This window comes from Schistocerca nitens, chromosome 9 (assembly GCF_023898315.1).
Source record: "Schistocerca nitens isolate TAMUIC-IGC-003100 chromosome 9, iqSchNite1.1, whole genome shotgun sequence".
Taxonomy (NCBI): domain Eukaryota; kingdom Metazoa; phylum Arthropoda; class Insecta; order Orthoptera; family Acrididae; genus Schistocerca; species Schistocerca nitens.
Window position 1 is genome coordinate 11,462,108 of NC_064622.1, and position 23,473 is coordinate 11,485,580.

General features: G+C 38.3%; 1 protein-coding gene across 4 annotated transcripts in view; it reads left to right on the plus strand.

Annotated features, from left to right (window-relative positions):
* The first annotated feature begins 480 nt into the window (after positions 1 to 480).
* LOC126204419 (protein strawberry notch) overlaps positions 481 to 23,473 on the plus strand; it is a 264,401-nt gene continuing 241,408 nt past the window's right edge. For 2 of the 4 annotated variants that reach the window (XR_007540499.1, XM_049938805.1), the window contains exons 1-4: positions 481 to 569; positions 6,810 to 6,918; positions 7,004 to 7,093; positions 19,298 to 19,519. Coding sequence is in view for 3 of the 4 variants with exons in the window: in XM_049938805.1 (XP_049794762.1) it covers positions 549 to 569; positions 6,810 to 6,918; positions 7,004 to 7,093; positions 19,298 to 19,519 (442 nt within the window). In the remaining variant the exon portion in view is untranslated. Of the gene's footprint in view, positions 570 to 3,990; positions 4,063 to 6,809; positions 6,919 to 7,003; positions 7,094 to 19,297; positions 19,520 to 19,710; positions 19,752 to 23,473 lie in introns of those variants that run through there. The other 2 variants (XM_049938806.1, XM_049938807.1) reach the window with 2 other exon arrangements.

The window sequence follows — 23,473 nt, forward strand, 5'->3', positions numbered from 1 at the left end:
AAAGATGACTCCAGGAACATATTAAAAGCCCCTACACATCGCTCACATAGGGAACATGAGGACAAGATTACATTAATTACAGCTCACATGAGGCATTGAAGCAATCATTCTTCCCGCGCTCAATACGTGAATGGAACGCGAAGAACCCTAATAACTGTTACAATGGAAGGTATTCTCTGCCATGCGCTTCACAGTTGTTTGCAGCCTATGTGTGTCGTAGATACTAGACATCTTATTGGTGCTAGACATCATCTGGTATTAGCAGGTGATTGTAAGCTTTCTTGATCGGTGTTATGGCAGATTCAACAGTATTACATTAAATTACGTCTCGTAGATAGTGCCGTTAGGATAGAGGGCATTGACCTGATGCATATCTCCTGACCTCTGTTGGAGACGCTTAGTAACGCGAAAAGTATATGGGTGTCACTCCATTGCATTCTCGGTCAGATGTACAATCACTGCAAATTACATTGAATGCTGGGAAGGAACCTAAGATGGCGGGAGGAAGCGTAGAATAAAACATTGAAGGAAGTTCGCGGTCTGACAAAATGCCTCGTTCTAAGAAAGCGGTAAGTGTGTAACGCTTTCCTTACTGTGTAGCTAGCCCCGAAGGGGTAAGGGACTGATTCGCGGAAGATAGTTCCCCTATTTGCAGTACTTCATGGACAGAACAGCGAAATACGAGACATGTAATTTTTATGATGAAGGAAGTCGGAATGGAGAAGCTAATGAGGTTTCTGCGCAGTGTTCGTGTATGAAACAGGGAAACAAAGTATTCGAATAGAGAAATAAACTTATTATCTTTGCCATGTAATCTTCAAGCAGTGCTCTTTGTGTTTTTTTTAAAAAAAATAACTTGAGCGGAATGTCTTTGTTTTGTTCGAAGAGACCCGATAAAAAGAAAAAAAGAACGACAGCATTTCGATGCGTTCTTGACAGTGCGCGATAGGAGTTCGCGTTTCTTTTTGAGTTCTTGTTCACTGTATAGTTAGTGACATCGATTAAGCATTCTCTTCACAGCAATCTTTGTTTACGTCTGCGGGTATTGTTGACAGTCATCTGAGACAGGCTTAAGAGACCACGAACTTTGTGGTATCTTCCTCAGTTTGTGTGGAATTACATGCATGTAAACAACAGTGATCCACTTTGTATTTACAACGTCAGTTAGTGTAGGCTTTGGCAATTTCGTGGAAGTTTGTAATTTAATTCAGTAACTTTTCTCGAGCTTTTTGAATTATTTCGTCTAAGTCGTCAGAAATTTATCGAAAAAGTTGTTACATTGAAGAATTGTAACTCGGTTCGTTTGAAGAAGTCCAAAGAGTATGGTATGTATACACTAATAACAAGTATGTGCTCTGTTTATGATGCTTTTCACGCGTTCGTATTTTTATTTCTCACATCTTGCCAAGAGTGATAATGGCGTGTTTTTTTATTATTATTATTATTTTAGAACGTTAGTTTATGGATGTTTTTGTTGATGTTTTTGTTTCCGTTCATTCTGTCGTGTGTTTTATAAGTGTGGAACTAATTTGTTTACATTAGCGGTGTTTGTTTATGAACATCGTCAACATGCTTGTTACCTTCTCATTATATGTGTTCTTAATATGATTCTTTGAATTTATGCCCTGTATATGTTCGTGTCTTTGTTGATGTTTACCCTGTTACTTGTTTCGACATACGGAATAACAAATAAATGTTTACTGACTCCTTCAGTTTTGAGTATCAGTTCATTGGCACAATTGCATTAACATATCTCATCTTACGTTTTTTCTCCGAAATATTTTGCAAGGATAAATTGGAACATCTTCTGTCCCATACACCAGAATTTACTTCGTATGTTTCATTGACGTTTTGTTCCGTAGATGCAGTGTGTCCTTTTTTCGTTTTTGCTCATTTGAATTATAGTATTCCAATGTAGCTGTACATAATGCCGAAGACGAGTATTCTGACGTTTTCTTGGATCTCTGTGGGAATCCAAGCCATTTTACCATCACTTGTTGATACTGCATTTCATTGGACATCAGCTGACATTAGAGGTTTACCAAACACTTCTGACTAAATCCATCAAACTTTTTTGTAGGCTATACTATTCAAAAAGTGGATTCACGGAACAAGTTACAGAAACACATTTTTTCTGTAATTTTGTATCTGTTCTGATAGATGTTGATGAAATTAAGTTTTGAGAATAGGCATTCTTGTTTTTTTTTTTTTTTTTTTTTTTTGTACCAATTGGATAACACTAGGAAAAGGAGAAAGTCAGCTGCTTTCTGTCTCCTACTGTTTTCAATCTGTAGTTAGAAAAAGATTGATCACTGCTCAGTAGACGACAAGAGGGTAAAAACTGTAGGAAGAAGAATATGGTGCTTGAGCTTTGCAGATACTGCAGTCCGTTTAGCAACAGATGAAAATGATTGTAGGATATAGTGTATACCATTGAAGCTAAAGATAAGATTCATGGAATGAAAATTAATGCAAAGAAACAAAAGTAATGGCACTAGGGGGAAATAAGAGGATAACGATAATGCTGAAAGGAGAAAAATTAAAGCATCTGTAAAGCTTTAAATACCTAAGAAGCAGCCAGTAGTAGGTGGCATTTTCTGTAGCAGTATGTAGAAACATTTGAGGAAAAGGCTAATAAAATGTCTTGTATAGAGTGTCCACATGAATGGTGATGCAACATGGACACTGAGAAAGGGAGGTAGTGTAAGGCTGAAGGCTTCTGAGATTTGGACAGGGAGAGGATAGAAAGAATTTTAAGTGGGATGGATAGAGTGAAAGTAAATAGTTACTGAGAAGAGTGGGACATCAAAGGCAATTACTGGATGTAATAAAATGTAGGAAAGGAAACTAGATTGGTCACACATTAAGAAAGAGAGGAGAGTGCTTGTAGGAACAATTTGAGAGGGGTATGTGGACAGGAAGCGGAAGTGCAGGACTACTCTTCGTCAGATCCTGGATGATGCGTTAGTCAGTAGCAAGTACAGCAACGTTAAGAAAGGAGCAATGGATCACACGAAATGGAGACACAAAGGACCTGCTATTATTGCAGCAAACTGATTATGATGAGTCTTGTCTTTGTCTGTTAGATTAAGGCCAGATGACTTCAAATAATTTTGTTACTGAACTCAGTTACTCAGTATTCTGCTTGTAAACATAATTAAATGATTTCCTATTGAAGCATTATGGTCCATTTTCTCTATTTCTGTGGACAGACATGTTGATCGTAGCTTTTTGTTGTGTGTGTGTCTAGCCTGTGTGTACTGACGTTTACTACTTTTGTGAAATAGGCAAAAATTTGTATGTATCTCCAATAAAGACACGTTAAGCTCTTTTTTTGTTTCTTGTGATTTTCCTAAATTGCTCCAGGCAAATGCTAGGATGATTACTGTGAAAGGTCATTGTAGACTTCGTTCCCCACCCTTGAATCAGTCCGAGCTTGTGCTCCGTCTCTAAATGACATCAATGTTGATGGGTTGTTAGGTGTTAATCTTCCTTCCATTTCCATAAAACTCCTTTCGTTCTGGAATGATGCTGCCATATTTATGAATTCAAGAGTGAATAAGGATTTGGATTTATAATTTAATTTACCAGTCGCTTTTATTGTGCTTATAAAGATTAATTTTATTATTCAATGCTTCCCACATGCATGTGTTGTCTTTGAACTGTATACCTTTGTGCTGTTCTAGAGATTCACTTTGTTTCATCTGCTCATAGAAAGTTCCTCTTTATTACTGATGCTCAAATAGGCCTATGTAATGTTCTTCGTCAGTTACATGTTGTTCAGCTGTTTTGCTTGTTTGCTTCTCTCATCTCCTTGTGCACTTTTTCGTACTAGTCTGTGCCTGTCCTATAGGTCTAGAGAGGATTTTGTGTTTAACCCTCTTGTAGCCTACATATGCGTAAATGTTATGCGTTTGTGTGCATCTTTCGTTCAGCGTTCATCAGTGGTCCTTAAACCACATGCTGGAAACAATTTTATTTCTTTTACAGACAACTGCCTTCTGGTCTCCTCTTACAGCCTGCTTTTGATTGTATCAGAAGAGAGAATTTGATTTAGCTTAAGTAAGTATTATGAATTTAAATTTTGTTTTGTATACATCCCTTTGTGTTGTTTGATGAAGTCTTCCAGCATTTAGGTATGAGAAGTTGGAAGTTATCTGTTTTTCATTGACTGCACATAATAGCTGTTTCTGGTGAACATCAGTATTTCTGTTTTGTCACTGTACGGATTCTAAATTTAACTGCAGACATAATTGATTTTTGTTGATTTGTACACAGTTGGAGGCAAACAATAAAACTACAATATGTCCACAAGAGGAGAATGAAGTGTGCTGTAGGAAAATACATGTAAGGTTGCAGAATTGGTTGAAAACAAATACCACATCAGGGCTAAGATAACATATTTCCTTTGCATTACAATCTTGTTAGTGGTGGGCATGATAAGACATCCTGTGAAACAGTACTAAATGCCTTCTCTGAAAACTCCCTAGAACAGATAGTTAGGAACCCCTCTGACGTTGGAAACATATTGGATCCAATGGCAACAAACAGATCTGACCACTTTGAGGATGTTCACATCAAAAGTGGTCTCAGTGACTGTGATGCAGTTGTGGCAACAATGATTACCAAAATACAAAGGACAAATAAACCAAACAAAGATGTATATATATGTTCTGTAAACTAGATAAAATATCAACAGTGTCACATCTCAATGAGGAACTTTAAACTTTCAGCACAGATCAGGAGCATGTAGTGGAACTATGGCTCAAGTTTAAAAGAATAGTTGACCACACACTGGATAGTACGTAGCTAGTACAACAGTCCATAATGGGGTAGGGGGGGGGGGGACCTCCATGATATACAGTCACTGTAAAGAAACAGAGAACAGAGACTACTGCATAATAGATGTCAAACAAAGTGTAGGGCTATAGATGCAGGGATGCTGAATGAAAAGCGTTTGGCTGTCAAGAGAGCAGTGCATGATGCCTTTAATGACTACCATAGCAGAATATTGTCAAATGATCTTTCACAGAACCCAAAGAAATTCTGGTCATATGTAAAGGTTGTTAGTGGCACCAGAGTTTATGTCCAGTCCCTAGTGAATGAAGCAGGAACTGAAATAGAGGGTAGCAAAGCAAAAGCTGAAATTCTTAACTCCATTTTCAAATGTTACTTTACAAAGAAAACTCAGGACAATTTCCCCACTTTAATCCTCATACCACTGAAATGATGAATGAAATAAGTTTTAGTGTCAGTGGCATAGAGAAACAACTGAAATCATTAAAACTGAACAAAGCTCCAGCACCTATGGAATCGCTGTCAGATTCTGTATTGAATTTGCATCAGAGTTAGCCTCCTCTTCTATCTTTAATCTATTGTAGATCCCTTGAACAAAAAACCATGCCCGGTGCTTGGAAAAAAGCTCAGGTCACACTTGTCTACAAGAAGGGTAATAGAAGCGATCCACTAAACTATCGTCCAGTATCCATGACATTGATTTGTTGTAAAATCTTAAAACATATTCTGAGCTCAAAAGTAATGGGGTATTTTGAAAACAATGACCTCCTCAATGCCGACCAGCACGGATTCTGAAAACATCGATCTTGTGAGACCGAACTTGCACTTTTCTCATGTGACATGTTGAAAGCTTTGGATCGAGGCAATGAAGTAGATGGAGTATTTCGTTATTTCTAAACAGCATTCGACTCAGTACCACACCTACACTTACAATCAATAGCTCAATCATATGGTGTATCAATTGAAATTTGTGACTGGATTGAGGACATCTTGACAGGGAGGATGCAACATGTTATCTTGGATAGAGAGTTATCATTAAATGTAGAAGTAACTTCAGGTGTGCCCCAGAAAAGTGTGTTGGGACCCTTGCTGTTGATGATGTACTTTAATGACCTTGCAGACAATATTAATAGCAACCTCATACTTTTTGCAGATGATACAGTTACCTATAATGAAGTACTATCTGAAACAAGCTGCATAAATATTCAGTCAGATCTTGATAAGATTTCAAAGTGGTGCAAAGATTGGCAATGAGCTTTAAATGTTCAAAAATGTAAAATTGTACATTTCACAAAATGAAAAACGTATCCTATGACTAGAATATCAATGAATCCCAGTCAGAAAAGGCCAAATTGGACAAATATCTGCGTGTAACACTTTGTAGGCATATGAAATGGAATGACCCCATAGCTTCAGTCATGTGTAAAGCATATAGTAGACTTCGGTTTATTGGTAGAATACTGGCAAGGTGCAGTGTCTACAAAGGAGATTGCGTACAAATCACTCATGCGACCCATCGTAGAATAATGCTCAAGTGTGTGAGACCCCTACCAGATAGGACTAACAGGATATTGAGTGTATAAAGAGAAGGGCAGCACGAATAATTACAGATTTGTTTGATCTGTTGGAGAGTGTCACAGAGACACTGAAATAAGTGAACCAGAAGACTCTTGAAGATACATGTAAACTATCCTGAGAAAGTCTATTAATGAAGTTTCTGGAACCGGCTTTAAATGATACTGTAGGAATATACTACAGTCCTTTACGTATTGTTCACATAGGGGTCATGAGTATAAGATTAGAATAATTACTGCACATACTGAGGCATTCAATCAATCATTCTTCCCACTCTCCGTACATGAATGCAATGGGAAAAAACCTTAATAACTGGTACAATGTCACGTGCTCTGTGCCATGCAGCTCATGGTAGTTTACAGAATATAAATGTAGATGAAGATATGGACTCTGCATGTTTAAGAAAGTACTGTTATAAATTCATTTTGTTTTTTCAGGTTACAAAGAAGGTTAACTACAAAGAAATGAGTGATAGTGAAGACAATTCAGCTGGGTCAGGCAGTGATTTTGATGATGACGAGGATCCAGATAAAATTGAAGTTCCAGGTAGATCATGAAACCTATAAGTAGCTACTGAAAGCAAGGGAGAAAAGATTGTACTTTGTAATGCACTGTTTTTGTTGTATTTCAGGTGGGGGCAAAGATTTAGCTACAGCAGCTGCCATAAGCACTTTGAAGGAGGAGGCTAAGGACAGTAAAGTCAAGGCAGAAGATGGAATTGGTATACTTTCATTTCATCATTTTCTAGTCTACAGTTAGAAGTTACTGTCATTTGAGTTGCATTTCCTGGCAAGTTAGCTAGTTCTATGTTCGAGAGATAATTTGCATGATAAATTGTAACAATGTGGAACAAGTAATTTTATATTCAAATTTCACATCTATTTGTAAATATGACTACTACGTGCCGATCATTTAATTTTTTTCATTTTGTGATTATTAAATATACAGATGTGTGTTAGTAATTCCTACCCATCACCTGTCACACATTACAATAATAGAAATTGTTCTACAGTAAAGCAGAAGTTGTCCAGGAAAAACTTTTTCAGTTTGTTTTCTAATTTTACTCTGTAGCGTGTCAAACATTTTATAACGCTGGGTAAGTTATCAAGAAAATTAATTGCTGTATTGTGCTTCTGTTTTTGCCCTAAAGGCAACCTTAATGCGGTGTAATGAAGGTCATTTTTCCTTGTGGTATTCTAATTATGTACATGGTTGTTCCTTTTGAACTGCAGTGGATTATTTACAACAAAGTTCATGAGGGAATAAATTTAGTTTGGAGCAGCAGTCAAAATGTCTAACTCCTTAAATCCTATAGTTATTATAGATGTGCTTTATTATTTCACACTCCCCCTTCTATAACTTTCTCTTTGTTAATGTTCGAATAAAGTTGAGCAATTCATGTTTTTTTAATTGTCACAGTAGGTAGTTTCTGAATGTATGCCCACAAGACAGTGTAGTGTTGTAATTGTGCACAAGAAAACAGTTATGGGGACTTTTCTTAAAAATTCATTTGCACAATAGAGGCAACAGTTGAATGAAGACATAATTTTTGTATGTAGTCTCTTCCATTGCACTTGGTATGGCAGTCTACAAACCTACATAATTCTTTCAACAAGATTATTTACAGTTGGCCATGTTACCGTCTATACACAAAAAAAGGCCTTGTGACCACTGCAAACTCTTTAAACAGAAAATGTGAAATCTGGGCTGTAAGTAGGAAATTGCAACACCTCTAAACCCAAGAAGGCTGTGGTTTCAGTGATGTGGGACAGTTTGTGAACTTGTATTATCATCCAACAATATTATTTTGACAATAGACACTGTGATGCAACTACAGGTTATTGACCAACATACACACACTGCTGGCCACGTCACTGAAATACGATAGAAAATTTAAATTTTACATTGTTTTGTCTATGCAATTTTATTTGATACATACATTCAACTTAGAAAATGTAGCTAACAGACTAAAAGTGAACAACAAATTAATAAACAAGTAACTTTGATAGACTTATCTCCGTATCTGGTCCTTTTAATCGTACTGTATTTCTTGAAGTAATTGTCCAGGCCACTTATTTAGTTCGAAAAGGCCGTTAACAGTATCTTTCCCACAAAAGCCAAAATTCTTAATTTCTTTTGAGTCTGTGGGCCCAAATATTTTCAGTGCATGTTGTGATGTTTTGATCTTTTCTCTTGATAGTCATTTTAACTCCTGTGACATAATTTGCGTACAGTGCTTGCCCAGCTTAATTGCAGAGTTTCAGTAAGAGTTGCCAGATCTCAACGAAGTTTATGCTTGCGCTGTTTATTTGGCAGATCACGATGAAGTTTGTGCTTGTGCTATATGACGAACACCATTGACACCCATTTTGAATAAACTTAACAAAGTTGAACAGGTTGTGTATGATTTCATAGGCTAAACTATCTGGAGGTTACTCACCATGTGGAAATCACTATACTGCTTTTTCTTGTTCAAGTTGACATAACAGCAAACAGATAATACCTACAAGGGCCAATCGGTAGTCTGATCACAGTAGCTTAACCCAAGTATAGTGGGGTTATATACACTATTATTGACATTCATGAATACAGATAGACCATGTTAGATGTAGATTTGCTATCCGCATTTTCGCGTAGATGTGATTTTAATTTTAAGTCCAGTGCTGCTACCTTTTAACAGTACATGTAAGTAGTAATGCATTAGAGCATCTCAACGCACTTCCCCTGTCGTATTTGTCCAGAATTGAACTGTCAGAACTGTGAAGATGCACTGGATGGGATCTGTATTTAAAATATCAGCTTAAAGGGAAGAAACTTTGCCTGTCGGGGCGAAAGAAGCATGTATGAAAGTTGTAGACATTAGAAACAAAGAGAGAGCTTTGGATCACTGTGTGAAAGGTAAGTGCATTATTGACACTCATTGTGCTTTGGGACTTGTGAGAACTGTTTGTGACAGTGCAGAATCATTTCGAAATACTTCTCAATCATTAACTGACTTAAGTATGACTAGAGGACCGAATCTCCCTCGGCAACTATGGAAAGAATGGAAAAAATGCAAAGCCATTGGATTGAACACCACAACCAACAACATTTGCCTCTCTCTGGAGCTGCTACTCAAACTAAAGTCAAGAGCTCTTATAAAGATTTTATGAAAGTAAAGGATGCTCCAGCATCTTTCTTGGCCAGCTCTGGTTGGTTCAATCAGTTCAAGCATCGTTTTCACTAGATTAAGATGACAGGAGAAGGCAGAGCAGAGAAATATAAAAATTGCTTTAAAGAAATTGTGAGAGAAAAAGACTGTATTGCAGAGCAGATTTTCAGGCTAATTCTGGAAACAAATGCCGAGCTGCACATTCATTACTATTGAAGAAAAAACAGCACCTGCATGGAACGCTGCCAAAACACGATGACTCTTGTTTTCAAGGGAAGTGCTGTAGGGAATTGCAAATTAAAACCCCTAATTATCTACCACTTTTAAAATCCTAGGAGACTTAAAAGGTTTTGAAAAGAGTGTGCTGTGAGTTTGTTGGAGAAGGAATGATGGTTTTGGTCTATTATTTTGTGTTGCAGTGTTTTTTTTTTAAAGTCTATAAATTTTGTAGTAAAATGTTATTTGCTAAGGTAATGGTTATTTTTGGTAAAAATATTAGAAAACTTTGCTATTTTAAACTCAATATGTGAGTAAATAGAACCTATCCCCATATTTTACATATTAATTGACTCTTGATTTATGCAACTTCTGCATGTGTGACAATTTGGCGGAACGTAACTATTGTGTGTAACAAGATTTACCTGTATTTCAAAGCGAGACATGATATTTTAGACTTTCCATGATAATGTATTTGTCTGTAAGCACTGTCATGAACTTACGAATTTTGAGTGGTGTGGGGATATTCCAGGTGAAGTAGGACACACTTAAGATTTTTAAAAGTTTAAAATTTGGTACTTTATATATATTTTTTGAAAAGGCTGGACCTTCTACTGTATGGCAACAATGGTTTTGTGGCCCATTATTGCTTTCCCTCCATAATTTGTAGCCATTTTTATAAGGCCATATATTTTTCATGTGATGAGTGTGAATTACATGAGATTTTGGACCTTCATTTCAACTAATAGGCAGGTACGAATTAGCATATCGTTATTTACACACACAAAAAAAAAGTTTTGCATCACTCTGGTTCCCAGAACTCTTGTGGATATTGTATCACAGACACAGTCCCTTTGACTGTTCAGATATGTCACTAAACCCACCCAAAGATGTAAACAACCATGCATGGGCAGTGCCTATTAGACGGAGGGGGTCCGACAGCCAATCAGTTCCGGTCATTCCACCAGGAAGGAGGTACACGCCTTGTGTTGTCCTTAGTTCAGCTATGCCTAGACGGTCAATACCATGGTTTGATCGCATCCGCATTGTTACTTTGTGCCAGGAAGGGCTCTCGGCAAGGGAAGTGTCCAGGCGTCATGGAGTGAACCAAAGTGATGTTGTTCGGGCATGGAGGAGGTACAGAGAGACAGGAACTGTCCATGACATGCCTTACTTAGGCTGCCTAAGGGCTACTACTGCAGTGTATGACCACTACCTACGGATTGTGGCTCGGAGGAACCCTGACAGCAACGCCACCATTTTGAATAATGCTTTTCGTGCAGCCACAGGACGTTGTGTTATGACAAACTGCGCGCAATAGGCTACATGATGCGCGACTTCACTCCTGATGTCCATGGCGAGGTCCATCTTTGGAACCACAACACCATGCAGTATGGTACAGATGGGCCAAACAACATGCCGAATGGACCACTCAGGATTGACATCTTGTTCTCCTCACTGATGAGTGTTGCATATGCCTTCAACTGGACAATCGTCGGAGGCAACCCAGTCAGGCTGAACACCTTAGACACACATTGCAGTGAGTGCAGCAAGGTGGAAGTTCCCTACTGTTTTGGGGTGGCATTATGTGGGGCCGACGTACGCTGCTGGTGGTCATGGAGGGCGCCGTAACGGCTGTACGATACGTGAATGCCATCCTCCGACCGATAGTGCAACCATATTGGCAACATATTGGCAAGGCATTCGTCTTCATGGACATCAATTTGCACCCCCATTGCGCGCATCTTGTGAATGACTTCCTTGAGGGTAATGACATCGCTCGACTAGAGTGGCCAGCACGTCTCCAGACATGAACCCTATCGAACATGCCTGAGATAGATTGAAAAGGGCTGTTTATGGACAACGTGACCTACCAACCACTCCGAAGGATCTCTGCCGAATTGCCATTGAGGGGTGGGACAATCAGGACCAATAGTGCCTTGATGAACTTGTGGATAGTATGCCACGATTAATACAGGCATGCATCAATGTAAGAGGATGTGCTACTGGGTATTAGAGGTACAGGTTTGTACAGCAGTCTGGACTACCACCTCTGAAGGTCGCACTGTGTGGTGGTACAACATGCAATGTGTGGTTTTCATAACCAATAAAAAGGACGGAAATGATGTTTATGTTGATCGCTATTCCAATTTTCTGTACAGGTTCCAGAACTCTTGGAACTGAGGTGATGCAAAACTTTTTTTTGACATGTGTATTACTGTTACATACGCTGATGTACTGCATGAAGAGTATAAAACTTAAGCAGGTAGGTTATAGGCTTGGATAAATAATATAATACAACAGAATGAACTTTCATGTAACTTGGGTCACTTTCATATAATTAAGTTTTTATATCAAGAGGGATGTTAGAGACAACTTCATCTTGTTCAGTAATTTACTTCTTTGTGTGAATGTGTAAATAATATCACTACTAAAAATTTCCCAATTTCAGCCAATATTGTAAAAACAGAAAATTAAATGTGTAACATGGGTCACATAATCTGAGTCACAGTTTTATTTTAAGGTTAGAAGAAGAGCATGCTCTCAGCAGCTGCAGAAAGACTGAGTAGGAGGAGGGAAAAGTCAAAGGGTGATGGAAATCATAAGAACTTCAGAAGCAGCATCTGGAAGAAGTTAGAAAAAGCCAGCAGAAGCAGAAACAAAAGTTTCTACAGTTGAGTCAACATAAGCAACAACTCTTATTATAAGAAAGAAGAGGTAAAACTAGGGAGAGAGCTAGCAAAAGTCACACAGTGCTCTGGGTAAAGCCATGGCTCGAGCCAATTGTTTCTTGCCCTCTTCACCACAATGTAAAGTCGTCGTTTATAAGTTGTTCAGTGACTTGTGTGGAAATTCATCAGGTGGAAAGTCTGAAAGACCCAGTCAAGGCAGTAATCCACAAAGTAGAGGCCTTAGTTTTGAAAATAGAGACTTGATACTGGTAACTGGTTTCTGCTGTCGTGATGACTTTGTCACCAGTCACCTGGCAGGATGCACACAATAGTAATTAAAGAAAATAATGAGAAAAAGGCAGTTCATATTCGTCACTTAGTCATGTCCATCATGGAAACATATGAGATATTCAAACAGGAACACCCTGAAGTTAAAATTGGGAAATCTAAGTTTGCAGAAGTACGCCCACTACATGTTCAATTAAGCAGCAAACTGCCTCATAACATATGTTTATGTGTAAATACCGTGAAAATTTCATGAAGGTTATCAGCAGCCTACATAAGAAACATGATAACATTCCAGCTTACAGCAACATGTTTGTATCAACCATTATATGCTAGCCACGAAGTGAGCTTTGTTGGTGTAATGAATGTAACACGTGTTGAAATGATAGAGGTTTCAACAAAACCTATAAAATTGATGAGCTAGAAATTGTTAATTTATCATGGTATATTTGGAAGATGGAAGAAAATAGCTTTAAAATTATTAAAGTCAAGGAAGAAGGCTTTACAGCTGATATAGTGAAATACATAGTTTCCACAATTCCTCAGTCTTCTTCATTGATATAAAAGAGAGCTCAGTATGCATCAGATTATCAGCAAAAGGAAATGGTTCTGAGCCAAGATTCTAAGGAGTTTATACTGTTGCGTATTGATTATGCTGAAAATTATACCCATGTTTCATCAAGATTAGGGGCAAAGTGCCCATTGGGCACAAGCGCAAGTTAGTATTTTCACTGTGGCATTCAGGTTCTCGCCACTCAGTTGTTTTGTTACAGACAACTTAACCCACTCCAAGGATACTGCAATTGCATACATTAGCAAGGTACTCTCAGTTATACCTGAAAATGTGAAGGTAGTTTCAGTCTCGCCAGATGGACCTGTTTCACAATTTATAAGAAAATATATTACTGCATCATTCATTCCATAATGTGGAAATTTATTGGAACTTGTTTGCTGCATCCCATGGTAAAGGAGCTGTAGATGGAATTGGTGCAGTTGCGGAACGTCAAATGTGGACTATAGTAAAAAAGTGAAAATTCATAGTAGATGATGCATTAACTATTGCTTAGGCAGCTGCAAATACCACAACTATGCAGGTTTTTTTTTATGTCTATCGATGAAATTCAAGGAATCAACTTAATCCGGCTCAAATATTTTCTTCAGCACCATCAGTACCAAATATAAAAAACATTCACTGCATTCACTACAAGAAAAGAGTACTACAAACAAATCTGCTGTCTCCATACTTAAGAAACTATAGAACATGTGAAAATTGGAGAGTGGTACAAAGTAGAATATGGTTCTAAATTCAATGTTCAATGCTGGAGAAGTTTGTGCAGTTTTGGGAAATTCTTACTTAATCAGTGCAACAGAGCATGCTGGTCACAATTGGAAATGGCCTGTAAAATGTGATGAAATTATATAGACAATTAATCCACTTGATGTTGTTGGTGCAAGAGGATATTTTCAGTTCTCTGACTTTCAAACTGAATTTACAGTTTATTTTCCCAGATGTCACGCTCTTATAATTTTTCATAGTGTTTAAGAAGTGAAATGGTAATGTGAAGTTTATCTTATTTGGTACATAATGTCATATTTTCATATCTCTGCTTGCAGGAAAAAACTTTTTCCAACAATAAATAGCAAGTAACATGGGTCACGTAACATTGAGTCACGCGCCTTTTTTCAAAATATTACAAAATTTCACGTGGTACAAATATTTTTAGAAATTGGTGACTGTGTCATTTGAATGCCAACCTAATATACATTTTCTGTGATAAAAGCCAGATCCATACTCCTAATAGTTCAAGATCACTTTTGACCTAAAATGTACATTAGGAATAGGATGCCCCAAATTTGTAACATGAGTCACAACATAAATTATATTCTTGTTCTTTAATTTTAATGCTTTTTTCCTGCTTAAATAACAATTCAAGATCCTTGCCTGAAAAACACAATTTATAATGATGATTTGCAAAAGCAAATATGGGTTTATGGAAAAAAGCCAACATTATATAACACTGATCTCAAAATGTAACATGAGTTACCATGGAATCTCCCTGGTGATACAGAATCCCATGTAAAATTACTTGTTAATTACATCAGTCATATGCCATTACAGTGTAATCACAATGGCTATTGGCTGCGCCTCGATCATGGCTTATACAAAAAGGGAGCCTGCCATGTATGGCTACCTATGTGGACAGAATATGACAGTGCTCACTTTGTTTGATGACAAATGAACAGGTGTGGCTCATACTAACAGTGTGTTAGCTATTGTGGAACTTTAACAATGGAAGTGAGTCGAAGCTTTGTTATGACACATCAGCAACAATTCACACATGATTTGAGGACTGTGATTATAGAAACTCATGCCGTCCCAGTTAATCAGAAATTTTAATCAAGATGTAGTCAGGAGTTACATGTTAGATTGTAAAGTACAGTAATCAGTAGCACCGGCTAACAACCTTCCATTGAACTAGTATCTTCTGTGAAGTGCAGTACAACAATATTACACACCCTCAGAATCAGAATTTTACTATCTCATTATGTACACCATAAATCATTGGTTTAATGCATAATATAATTGACACACATGCAGTTCGTTAGTTAGTTAGTTAGTTATGTGTTCCATTGATCAATCTCACGGTAACCGTTATGATGTGGAACGTGTCAAGTGCACAAGAAATGCACACATGAATCAAGACTTTTTCCCCGCTTTTAAAGCTTAAAATTTTTATTACCTACCCCATTCTCTTTAATGGCACAAAAATGCCTGTATTATACCTTTAGATTTATTTACTCCTATTCAAGAATTCATCTGTGATATAGAAGGAGTTGTCAAGGAGATATGATTTAAATTTGTTTTTGAAACTGTTACTGCTGTCTGTCAGACATTTTATTTCATCTGGTAATTTATTGAAAAGTTTTACAGCAGCATATTTTACCCCATTCTGTGGTAAAGACAGCTTAAATAGAGGATAGTGTAAGTCTTTCTTTCTTCTGGTGTTATAATCGTGAATGTCACTGTTGATTTTTAAACTGGTCCATGTTGTTGAGATCAAATTTCATTTCTGAGTAAATGTACTGTGAGGCTGTTGTAAGAATTCCTAACCTTGTAAACAGATGCCTACAAGATGTGCGACTATGAGCCCCACACATTATTCTAACCACTTTCTTTTGAGCAGTGAATACTTTTTGCATAAGCTTTGAGTTGCCCAAAATTTTATTCTGTATGACATTAGAGAGTGACAGTATGCAAAGTATGTTAGCTTGCTAATTTCTGTGTCCTTAAAACTGGCAATTATTCTGATTGCAAATGTTGCTGATCCTAGTCACTTTAGGAGATCCAAAATATGAATTTTCCAGTTACGATTCTCATCTGTATGTTTGCTCAAGAACGATTCTCATCTGTATGTTTGCTCAAAAACTTAACATGCTCCACCCTTGCTACTGACTTCTGTAGGTGTGTTATATTTATTGAAGGAACTGTGATCCTTGCAGCAGAAAATTGGATATACTGTGTTTTTTCAAAGTTCAGAGCAAGTCCATTCACAGAAAACCAATTAATAACTTTTCCGAAGGCATTATTTGTATCATTTTCTATTGGAGTTTCCTTTACTGGATTAATAATGATGCTTGTATCACCAGCAAACAGTGTCAGTTTAGCTTTGTCTTTCAGTTAAGTAGGGAGGTCATAACCGTCTGGTACATCTAATGTAATTTCATCACAGTTACATGAAGTGGCAAACTTCCTTAAATCACTTAACTGTATAAAGAAACTTTTTGCTTCCTGTTCTGTAGATATGACTTCAACCACTCATATGCTGTTCCATTTATACCATAGAATTGTACTTTCTGTAACATAATTTCACAGTTCACACAATCAAGTGCTTTGCATAAGTCGCACAAAATTCTTATAGGTGATATTTTACTGTTTAAAGACTACGATGTGGGCAGTGGAATTGTATATTGTTGTCCCAGTGGAACAGGATATTTGAAATCCGAATTGTGATTTACTAAGTATCCCATTACTGTTGAAATGGCTAACCACTTTTGAGTACATTACTTTCTTGATGATTTTTGAAAATGCTGTAAGCAGGGGGGATACTGACTGGTTATTTTTGACATCTGTGGTGCCTCCTCTTTTGTTGAGAGGCTTGACAATGGCATATTTTAACCTGTCTCTTTGAGTTAATGATGTATGTATGTGACTCAGAACATGAGCTATAACTGCTCCCCATTGCTTTAATATCTCGTTAGAGATGTCATCTACTCCAATAGAACATTTATTTTTCAAATATTTAATGATTTTCCTTATTTCACAAGAGGTTGTTAGGTGAAAATTAATGTGGGTAAGATTGCTCAGAACTGACTCTTCCATGTAGGGCTTAGTTTTTTCTTGTGAACTATTTGCACCAGTGTTTTCACGTACACTTAAGAAATGGTTGTTAAATCTATTAGCTCCAAGGGGGCTGCCCAGCTTAATGCACTTACTTCATTAGACACTGCGGAAAGGTTTGATGTGTAAACCAGGTCATTGGCGGAAAGTCTGGTGATTGGGAATTTTAATTCACCACCTTGCTTCTCCTTTCCAGCCAAATAATGGAAGCGAAAATTTTTTCTACCAACAGGATTTGAACCGACCTAGTCCCAGGTCAAGCTCTGCTGCACAAATGTGCTTTAGCGGCCTCGGCCATGGAGACAGGTAATCAGGAGGACGTGCTGAAAAATAATATCAATGAGAATTGTGTCCTCTTGTAGTAAATAGTACAAACTGATTGCAGATACTTATCGACTTACCCTTATAGAAAGCTATCATCAAGTCAGAAAGTAACTTGCAGAGCGCATACATTATTAGTAAATAAATTTAATTCAGATAAAATGGAAACACACAAACTCACCTATACAAATAACTTCCGATGGGTGAAATAGAGACAATGTAAATACTGACTGGCTACAGTACAAAAAGCATTTTTGAAAAAAGAGGAAATTAACATCTAATCTAAATTTAAGTGTTGGTTATTTGTCTGGAGTGTAGCTTTGTACGGAAGTGGTAATGGGGATGATAAGCAGTTCAGACAAGAAGAAAGAACTGCAGGAAAAAATAAACTTATGGCACATGTAGAGTAAAAGAAGTGATTGATTGAATGATAGGAAAGATCCTGAGGTGTCGAGAAATCTTCAGTTTGGTAATAGAAGTGGGGGGAGGGGGGGGGGGGGGATTGTCGGTGGAGCTGAAGGCCTGCATACAGTATGCAGGTTCAGGCGGATATAGGAGACAATAGTTATTTGAAAATGAACAGGCTCATACAAATGGAATAGAGTAGAGAGCTGCATTGAACTGCGCTGGAGACTGAAGACCACCACTATAACAACAAAATCAATGGGTATGTCATTCTGCATGCATTCTGCACTCTTTGCAGCATTTGTAGTAACTGGTGAGTGACCACATTCCAGTCTCTCAGTAACCCGTGACAAGACGTGTCAGTGGATGAAAAATCTGTAGAACTTGCTGGTCAGGGCAACAGCCCTACATACTGTGCTCGAGGCAGGCCACGACAACATGAGCAACATGTGGTCTCGTGTAATCTTGTTGAAAGGTAGCATCATGGAGATCTGGGAAATGGGGCATGGCCACCAACCTTGACACATCACAAATGTAATGGGAACTATCCATATTACCAGCTCTGTGAACTAGAGTGAGCCTGTCTTGTAGCTGATGACACCTGACGCTACTGCACCAGGTGGTGGGCCCATGTAATTGATGAGCGCTGTTTGTTCTCGGTACAGCCTCTGCACACAGGTACGTTCATTGTGATGTTGCAGACAGAACTGAAACTCATCTGAACGACGACACTGTGCCACTCCTCGGTCCCCTATTGTCGGCCATTCTGGTGTCGGAATGCCTGTCTCTGCTGCTGTGTGCTGGCATTTCGTGGTGCTCCAGGCATCCATTTGGATGCTTGCCTCACTACAGATGAGCTCATTTCCCAGCCCAACGTACGTATGTGACTGCACAATCCTGCATGGATGAGTAACGGCATGTCTGTCCTCTCGGTTACTAATCATGCTGGGCTGATGAGATCATGTACAGCCCTTCTGAAACTGTCAGTTCCCTATCTGCGGGACAGTCGTGGGAGCAAGATACTGCCAGCAGCTGCAGTTAATAGTCGCTTTGTGGAAAAATTCTCTAGTGCTTGGAGAATATTGCTCACACTGCTTTATTGTTTTTTGTAAGTTACACTGTTGGAGGGGTAATGGTAACCGTGTGAGCACCTTCTCAGTGAGGAGAGGCTGGTTAGGACACTGTAGCTTGTTTAGTGCTCAAAATTCAGTTCAGTTGGTTCTGCATTTTAATGTTAATCTGAAGTGTGTTTCAAAAAAAGTCACAAGAAACATTTGCAAAGTGTATGAAGAATGTATCATTAGCCTGCTCCTTTGTGTCTTTTGATTGTGTAGCTTGTATGCAGCCAAATTTCTCAGTGTGTTGTACTACAAGTATATGCTCCATGTGATGCTCAGTAGCGCCATTAGGTAATGGCACCTTTTGAGCTAGTAATTCACAGTTCTGTAATGGTCATATTGTAATTTTTATTTACAGCCAGCACTGATGCTGCAGGGAACCAGGCAGGCAGCAAACTTCCTGGTGGACTGGTGACCAAAGGCAACTCTTCACTGGGTTACGAAAAGGTTCGTGTTGGAGCAGGACCTGGTCAGATGCCATTTCCGTTTGCCTCGCCAGGGCTCTTTCCCAATATGGGCTTTTACCCTGGCATGGCTGGAATTCCACAACATGCAATGAATGCAGCATTACTTCAGCAATGTAAGTTCCATTTAGCATTGTTTATTATATTTTGCAGTTATATTGTTGCTCTGACATGAGAAAATGCTATGAGTAGTTTTTCTATGTTATTGATTGGGAAATATTCTGGTCAAACATGTAAATTTAGGAATCACTTGTGCAAAAGAACAACTTCTCGGTGGAAGAGTTAACATTTATAATGTAATGGCTGGAATTCCACAACATGCAATGAATGCAGCATTACTTCAGCAATGTAAGTTCCATTTAGCATTGTTTATTATGTTTTGCAGTTATATTGTTGCTCTGACATGAGAAAATGCTATGAGTAGTTTTTCTATGTTATTGATTGGGAAACATTCTGGTCAAACATGTAAATTTAGGAATCACTTGTGCAAAAGAACAACTTCTCGGTGGAAGAGTTAACATTTATAATGTAACAGCAGTGACTAAACTAGAACTCTTTGCTTTCAAATGTCTCAGTAGGAACAACAGACAATAGAGAATAATTCCTGTGAGGGGATACATGGGGCACAGTAAAACCAGTGCTATCCATAGCTCTCTCTCTACCCCAGTATGTGCTGCCCAAAAAAAAAGAGAAGAAGAAGCCTTCCAGGAGACTTCGTCATTGGCCTTGTCGTGTTTCATTCTTCACTGTTTATCCTCACGCAGTTTCTTCAATTTCTTATGTACACTACCATGAGAAAGAGGAACATTCTAGTGAATCATGCATGAAAACATCACACCCACGTTGAAAGCAAGAAATGGACAGGGACACCTTATCATTGGTGATGTTTAAACCAAATAAAAGAAAACATCTATTGTGCCGAAAAAACACAGCTCAATAGTTACATACAAATTATCAGTATGAATGAGTTATAGATTCGTCAGCTGCTAGTGATACTACGTCTGTACAAATGGAGAATTTGAACTACATAATTTTGGAAGTATCAGTGCACTGAAGAGGTGGGACGATTTTGTATATTTACATCCCTCAAACCTCTTCAAGTCAGTCACAGGTACAATGTTGATGTAATTGAATTTCAGAAAATGTATTGAATGGGACCTACTACTCTACCTAAAACACATCACAAATTTGCAGTTGCATTCCTGTTGTGCTCATTTATATCAGCAGAGGACGATAATTAAACATCAAATTGACATTGCTGAGTCTTAGAATTTTGGTGTATGAATGTATTTGGTTTAAACCTATCAGAAAAAGCAATGTTATGTAAAATGTTTCACTGTGTACTTGACAAATAGTGTAGTTAATGTGACCCACCCATGTAACTGCGCACGTTAAAGTGCCATCCGGGACTGGGAGGTGTGTCGGCCCTGAATCGAATCTATCTGACGGCTTAACAGTGAGGGTCAGTGGGCCGGCAGTGTGTCGGCCCCGATTCGAATTTATCCGATGGATTAACAGTGAGGGTCAGTGGGCTGGACAACTTGTATGTGGTTGTAGCTGGTTTCCAACATCTGACTAGGTGAATACTGAGCTGGTACTTAAGTCCCGCCTCAGTTACACGATTCTCAGACATTTAGAAAATTCTTTCACACGGATAACACTGCACGTAGACATACGGGTACACACATTCCATCCAGGAGTAACGGGGTGATGACATGAACGGCATCTGGCCACCCCTTAAATTAATTGTGCCAAATCCATAGTACCATGCCATCCCTGCAAAGAAGCGGGACAAGGTGAAAACAAAAGAGAAAGAAGAAGAAGAAGAAGAAGAAATATTATACTTTATGTATCATTGTGTATATTCTCTTAAGACTTTCTGGCATTTCAGAGGAGAAATGTCAATACTTAACAACCTTAAGTTGACCTTCTTTGTGGTTTTCATTTGCCCAACAACATTGACACCTAAAGCCTGTGAGATGGATACTAAAGCAGCAGGTTAAGAGTGCACTTCAATCTGGTGTGTTGGGAACAGTTTATGACTTGACAAAACAGTTGCAGCAGTGCTTTTGTAAGAACTCTTAAGTAAATGATGAATAAGAAATGATGGTAGAAGACTTTTGATTATGTATTGAGGTCACAATCAAACTGTATTTTATGTTGTGTAGCATGCATTCCATTGAACCCTAACCACCTCCATTTACGACTTCAGTGGTGTCGAGCGAGAGCTCGTCGGAGGGCGAGGTGGAGGTCTGTTACGTTTTGATGAAAACTGTTTCTGCCTCGATGCCAGTGACGGCCGTGTGTCAGTCGGACGGAGGCCAGTTGAGAGCCTGCAACCGACCTGTCTGCGTGCTAGACACATTGGACCTACACTGGAGTTACGGTCTAGGATGCGATTTCGTATTACAGCAGGAGCGTTCTCGTGGTTGTCCCGTGCACGCTGACTGTAAATTTGTCAATCGAGTGATTCGACCTGTCGTGCTGCCATTCGTGATAATCATTTCAGGGAGTGTTTTCCAACAGTGTAACGCTCGCCCACACGCTGCTGATGTAACCCGACATACTGTATAGGGTGTCTACGTGTTTCTTTAGTGCACTCGATCACCAGATCTGTCTCCAATCGATCATATACGGGACACGATCAGATGACAACTCCATCGTTATCCAGTATCGGCATTAACCGTCCCTATATTGACTGATTGAGTGCAACATGCGTGGAACTCCATCCCACAAACTGACGTCCGGCACCTTTACAGCACACCGTCCAGACTTAGGTTTTCCGTTATTTTCTCGTGCTCTGTCTCGGATGACTGCACTGTCAACAGGACATTAAACTCTGGTCCTCCTCTCCCTTCTTTTTAAGAAAAAATACAATCGGGCAAAGCTAACTCGTAAACTGAAATTGCTAACCTCGGAAATCAGGTGAGCAGCAAAGCAATAGAGCAGTCTGATAATATAAGTAAAGCATTCTGGGAGCTAGCTGACAAATGCTGTAATAATCCCAAGGCGGTGAACACAGAGCCATTCATCATAAGACGTGATGATAAAATGGAAAAAACCCAAATACGATATGTACAGTCAAAGTTGCTGTAAAACGGAATCGTGTGGGACTAATATAATTTTCCAAACTGTACAAATTTCCAGATACACGAAACTCACCAGGCTACATAAAATTTGTCATGCATTGTGCACAAAAGTATAAATTTGTAATTATGCAAGTGTTTACGTACCTTCACTCCTTCATTGTAGATGTTCATTTACTGTATGTTGTACAATAGAATGCTAGACTATTTCACTAATTGATAAATAACACAGCATTTCTGTATAATTACTATAATGTTAAATTCTTTTATTGTTGTATGTAGGTGCATATTATTCCCGTGTTGCTGTGCTTTACATTTTACTTTTTTGTCACTTATTGAAGAAGGAAACATGTTTGAATTCCCCGTTTTTTCACATTTTTTTGGTCCGTGCAATGATTTTGACAGCTTAAGAGAGGGAGAATTTGTATTTGCTGCAAATTGCATAACATTGTTTATGCGTGCAGCAGCTTCATCAGGTGTATTAATTTCTGTAGGGATAACATTTTGTTCCTCTTCTTTTCCTTTGTTTATTCACGATCGTCTTCTGTTAAATCTGTTGCTGAAGTAAAAGTGGAGCAAGTTGACAGGAAGTCATCACTTCGAATGTGATTATCTGCATTACATGGAATGTTTTGTGTTTTAATTAATTCACAGTTAGGTTGTACAGTATTGTCTTCCATTCTGCTGCTACATTTTTCTGCACATTCTTAGCTTTCCTGTCTATCCATTCTGTGGATGTCTTAAACTCCGTATTTCCAAGTTCTTTAGTGACTTTCAGAACCTCATTCTGCAAAATGGTTCCAGAGAAAGGGAAGTTTGTTTGCGCAAGCACTTTTGAACTGTTCACTCACTGTGTCATTAATTTCTTCATTTCCTGTCATCTTCTTTTCATTTGCATGTTCCGACTTACCCATTCATCCCATATCTTGTTGTTGCTTCTTATATCATAAATTTGTGTTTTACTGCATTTGAAATGCAACATTA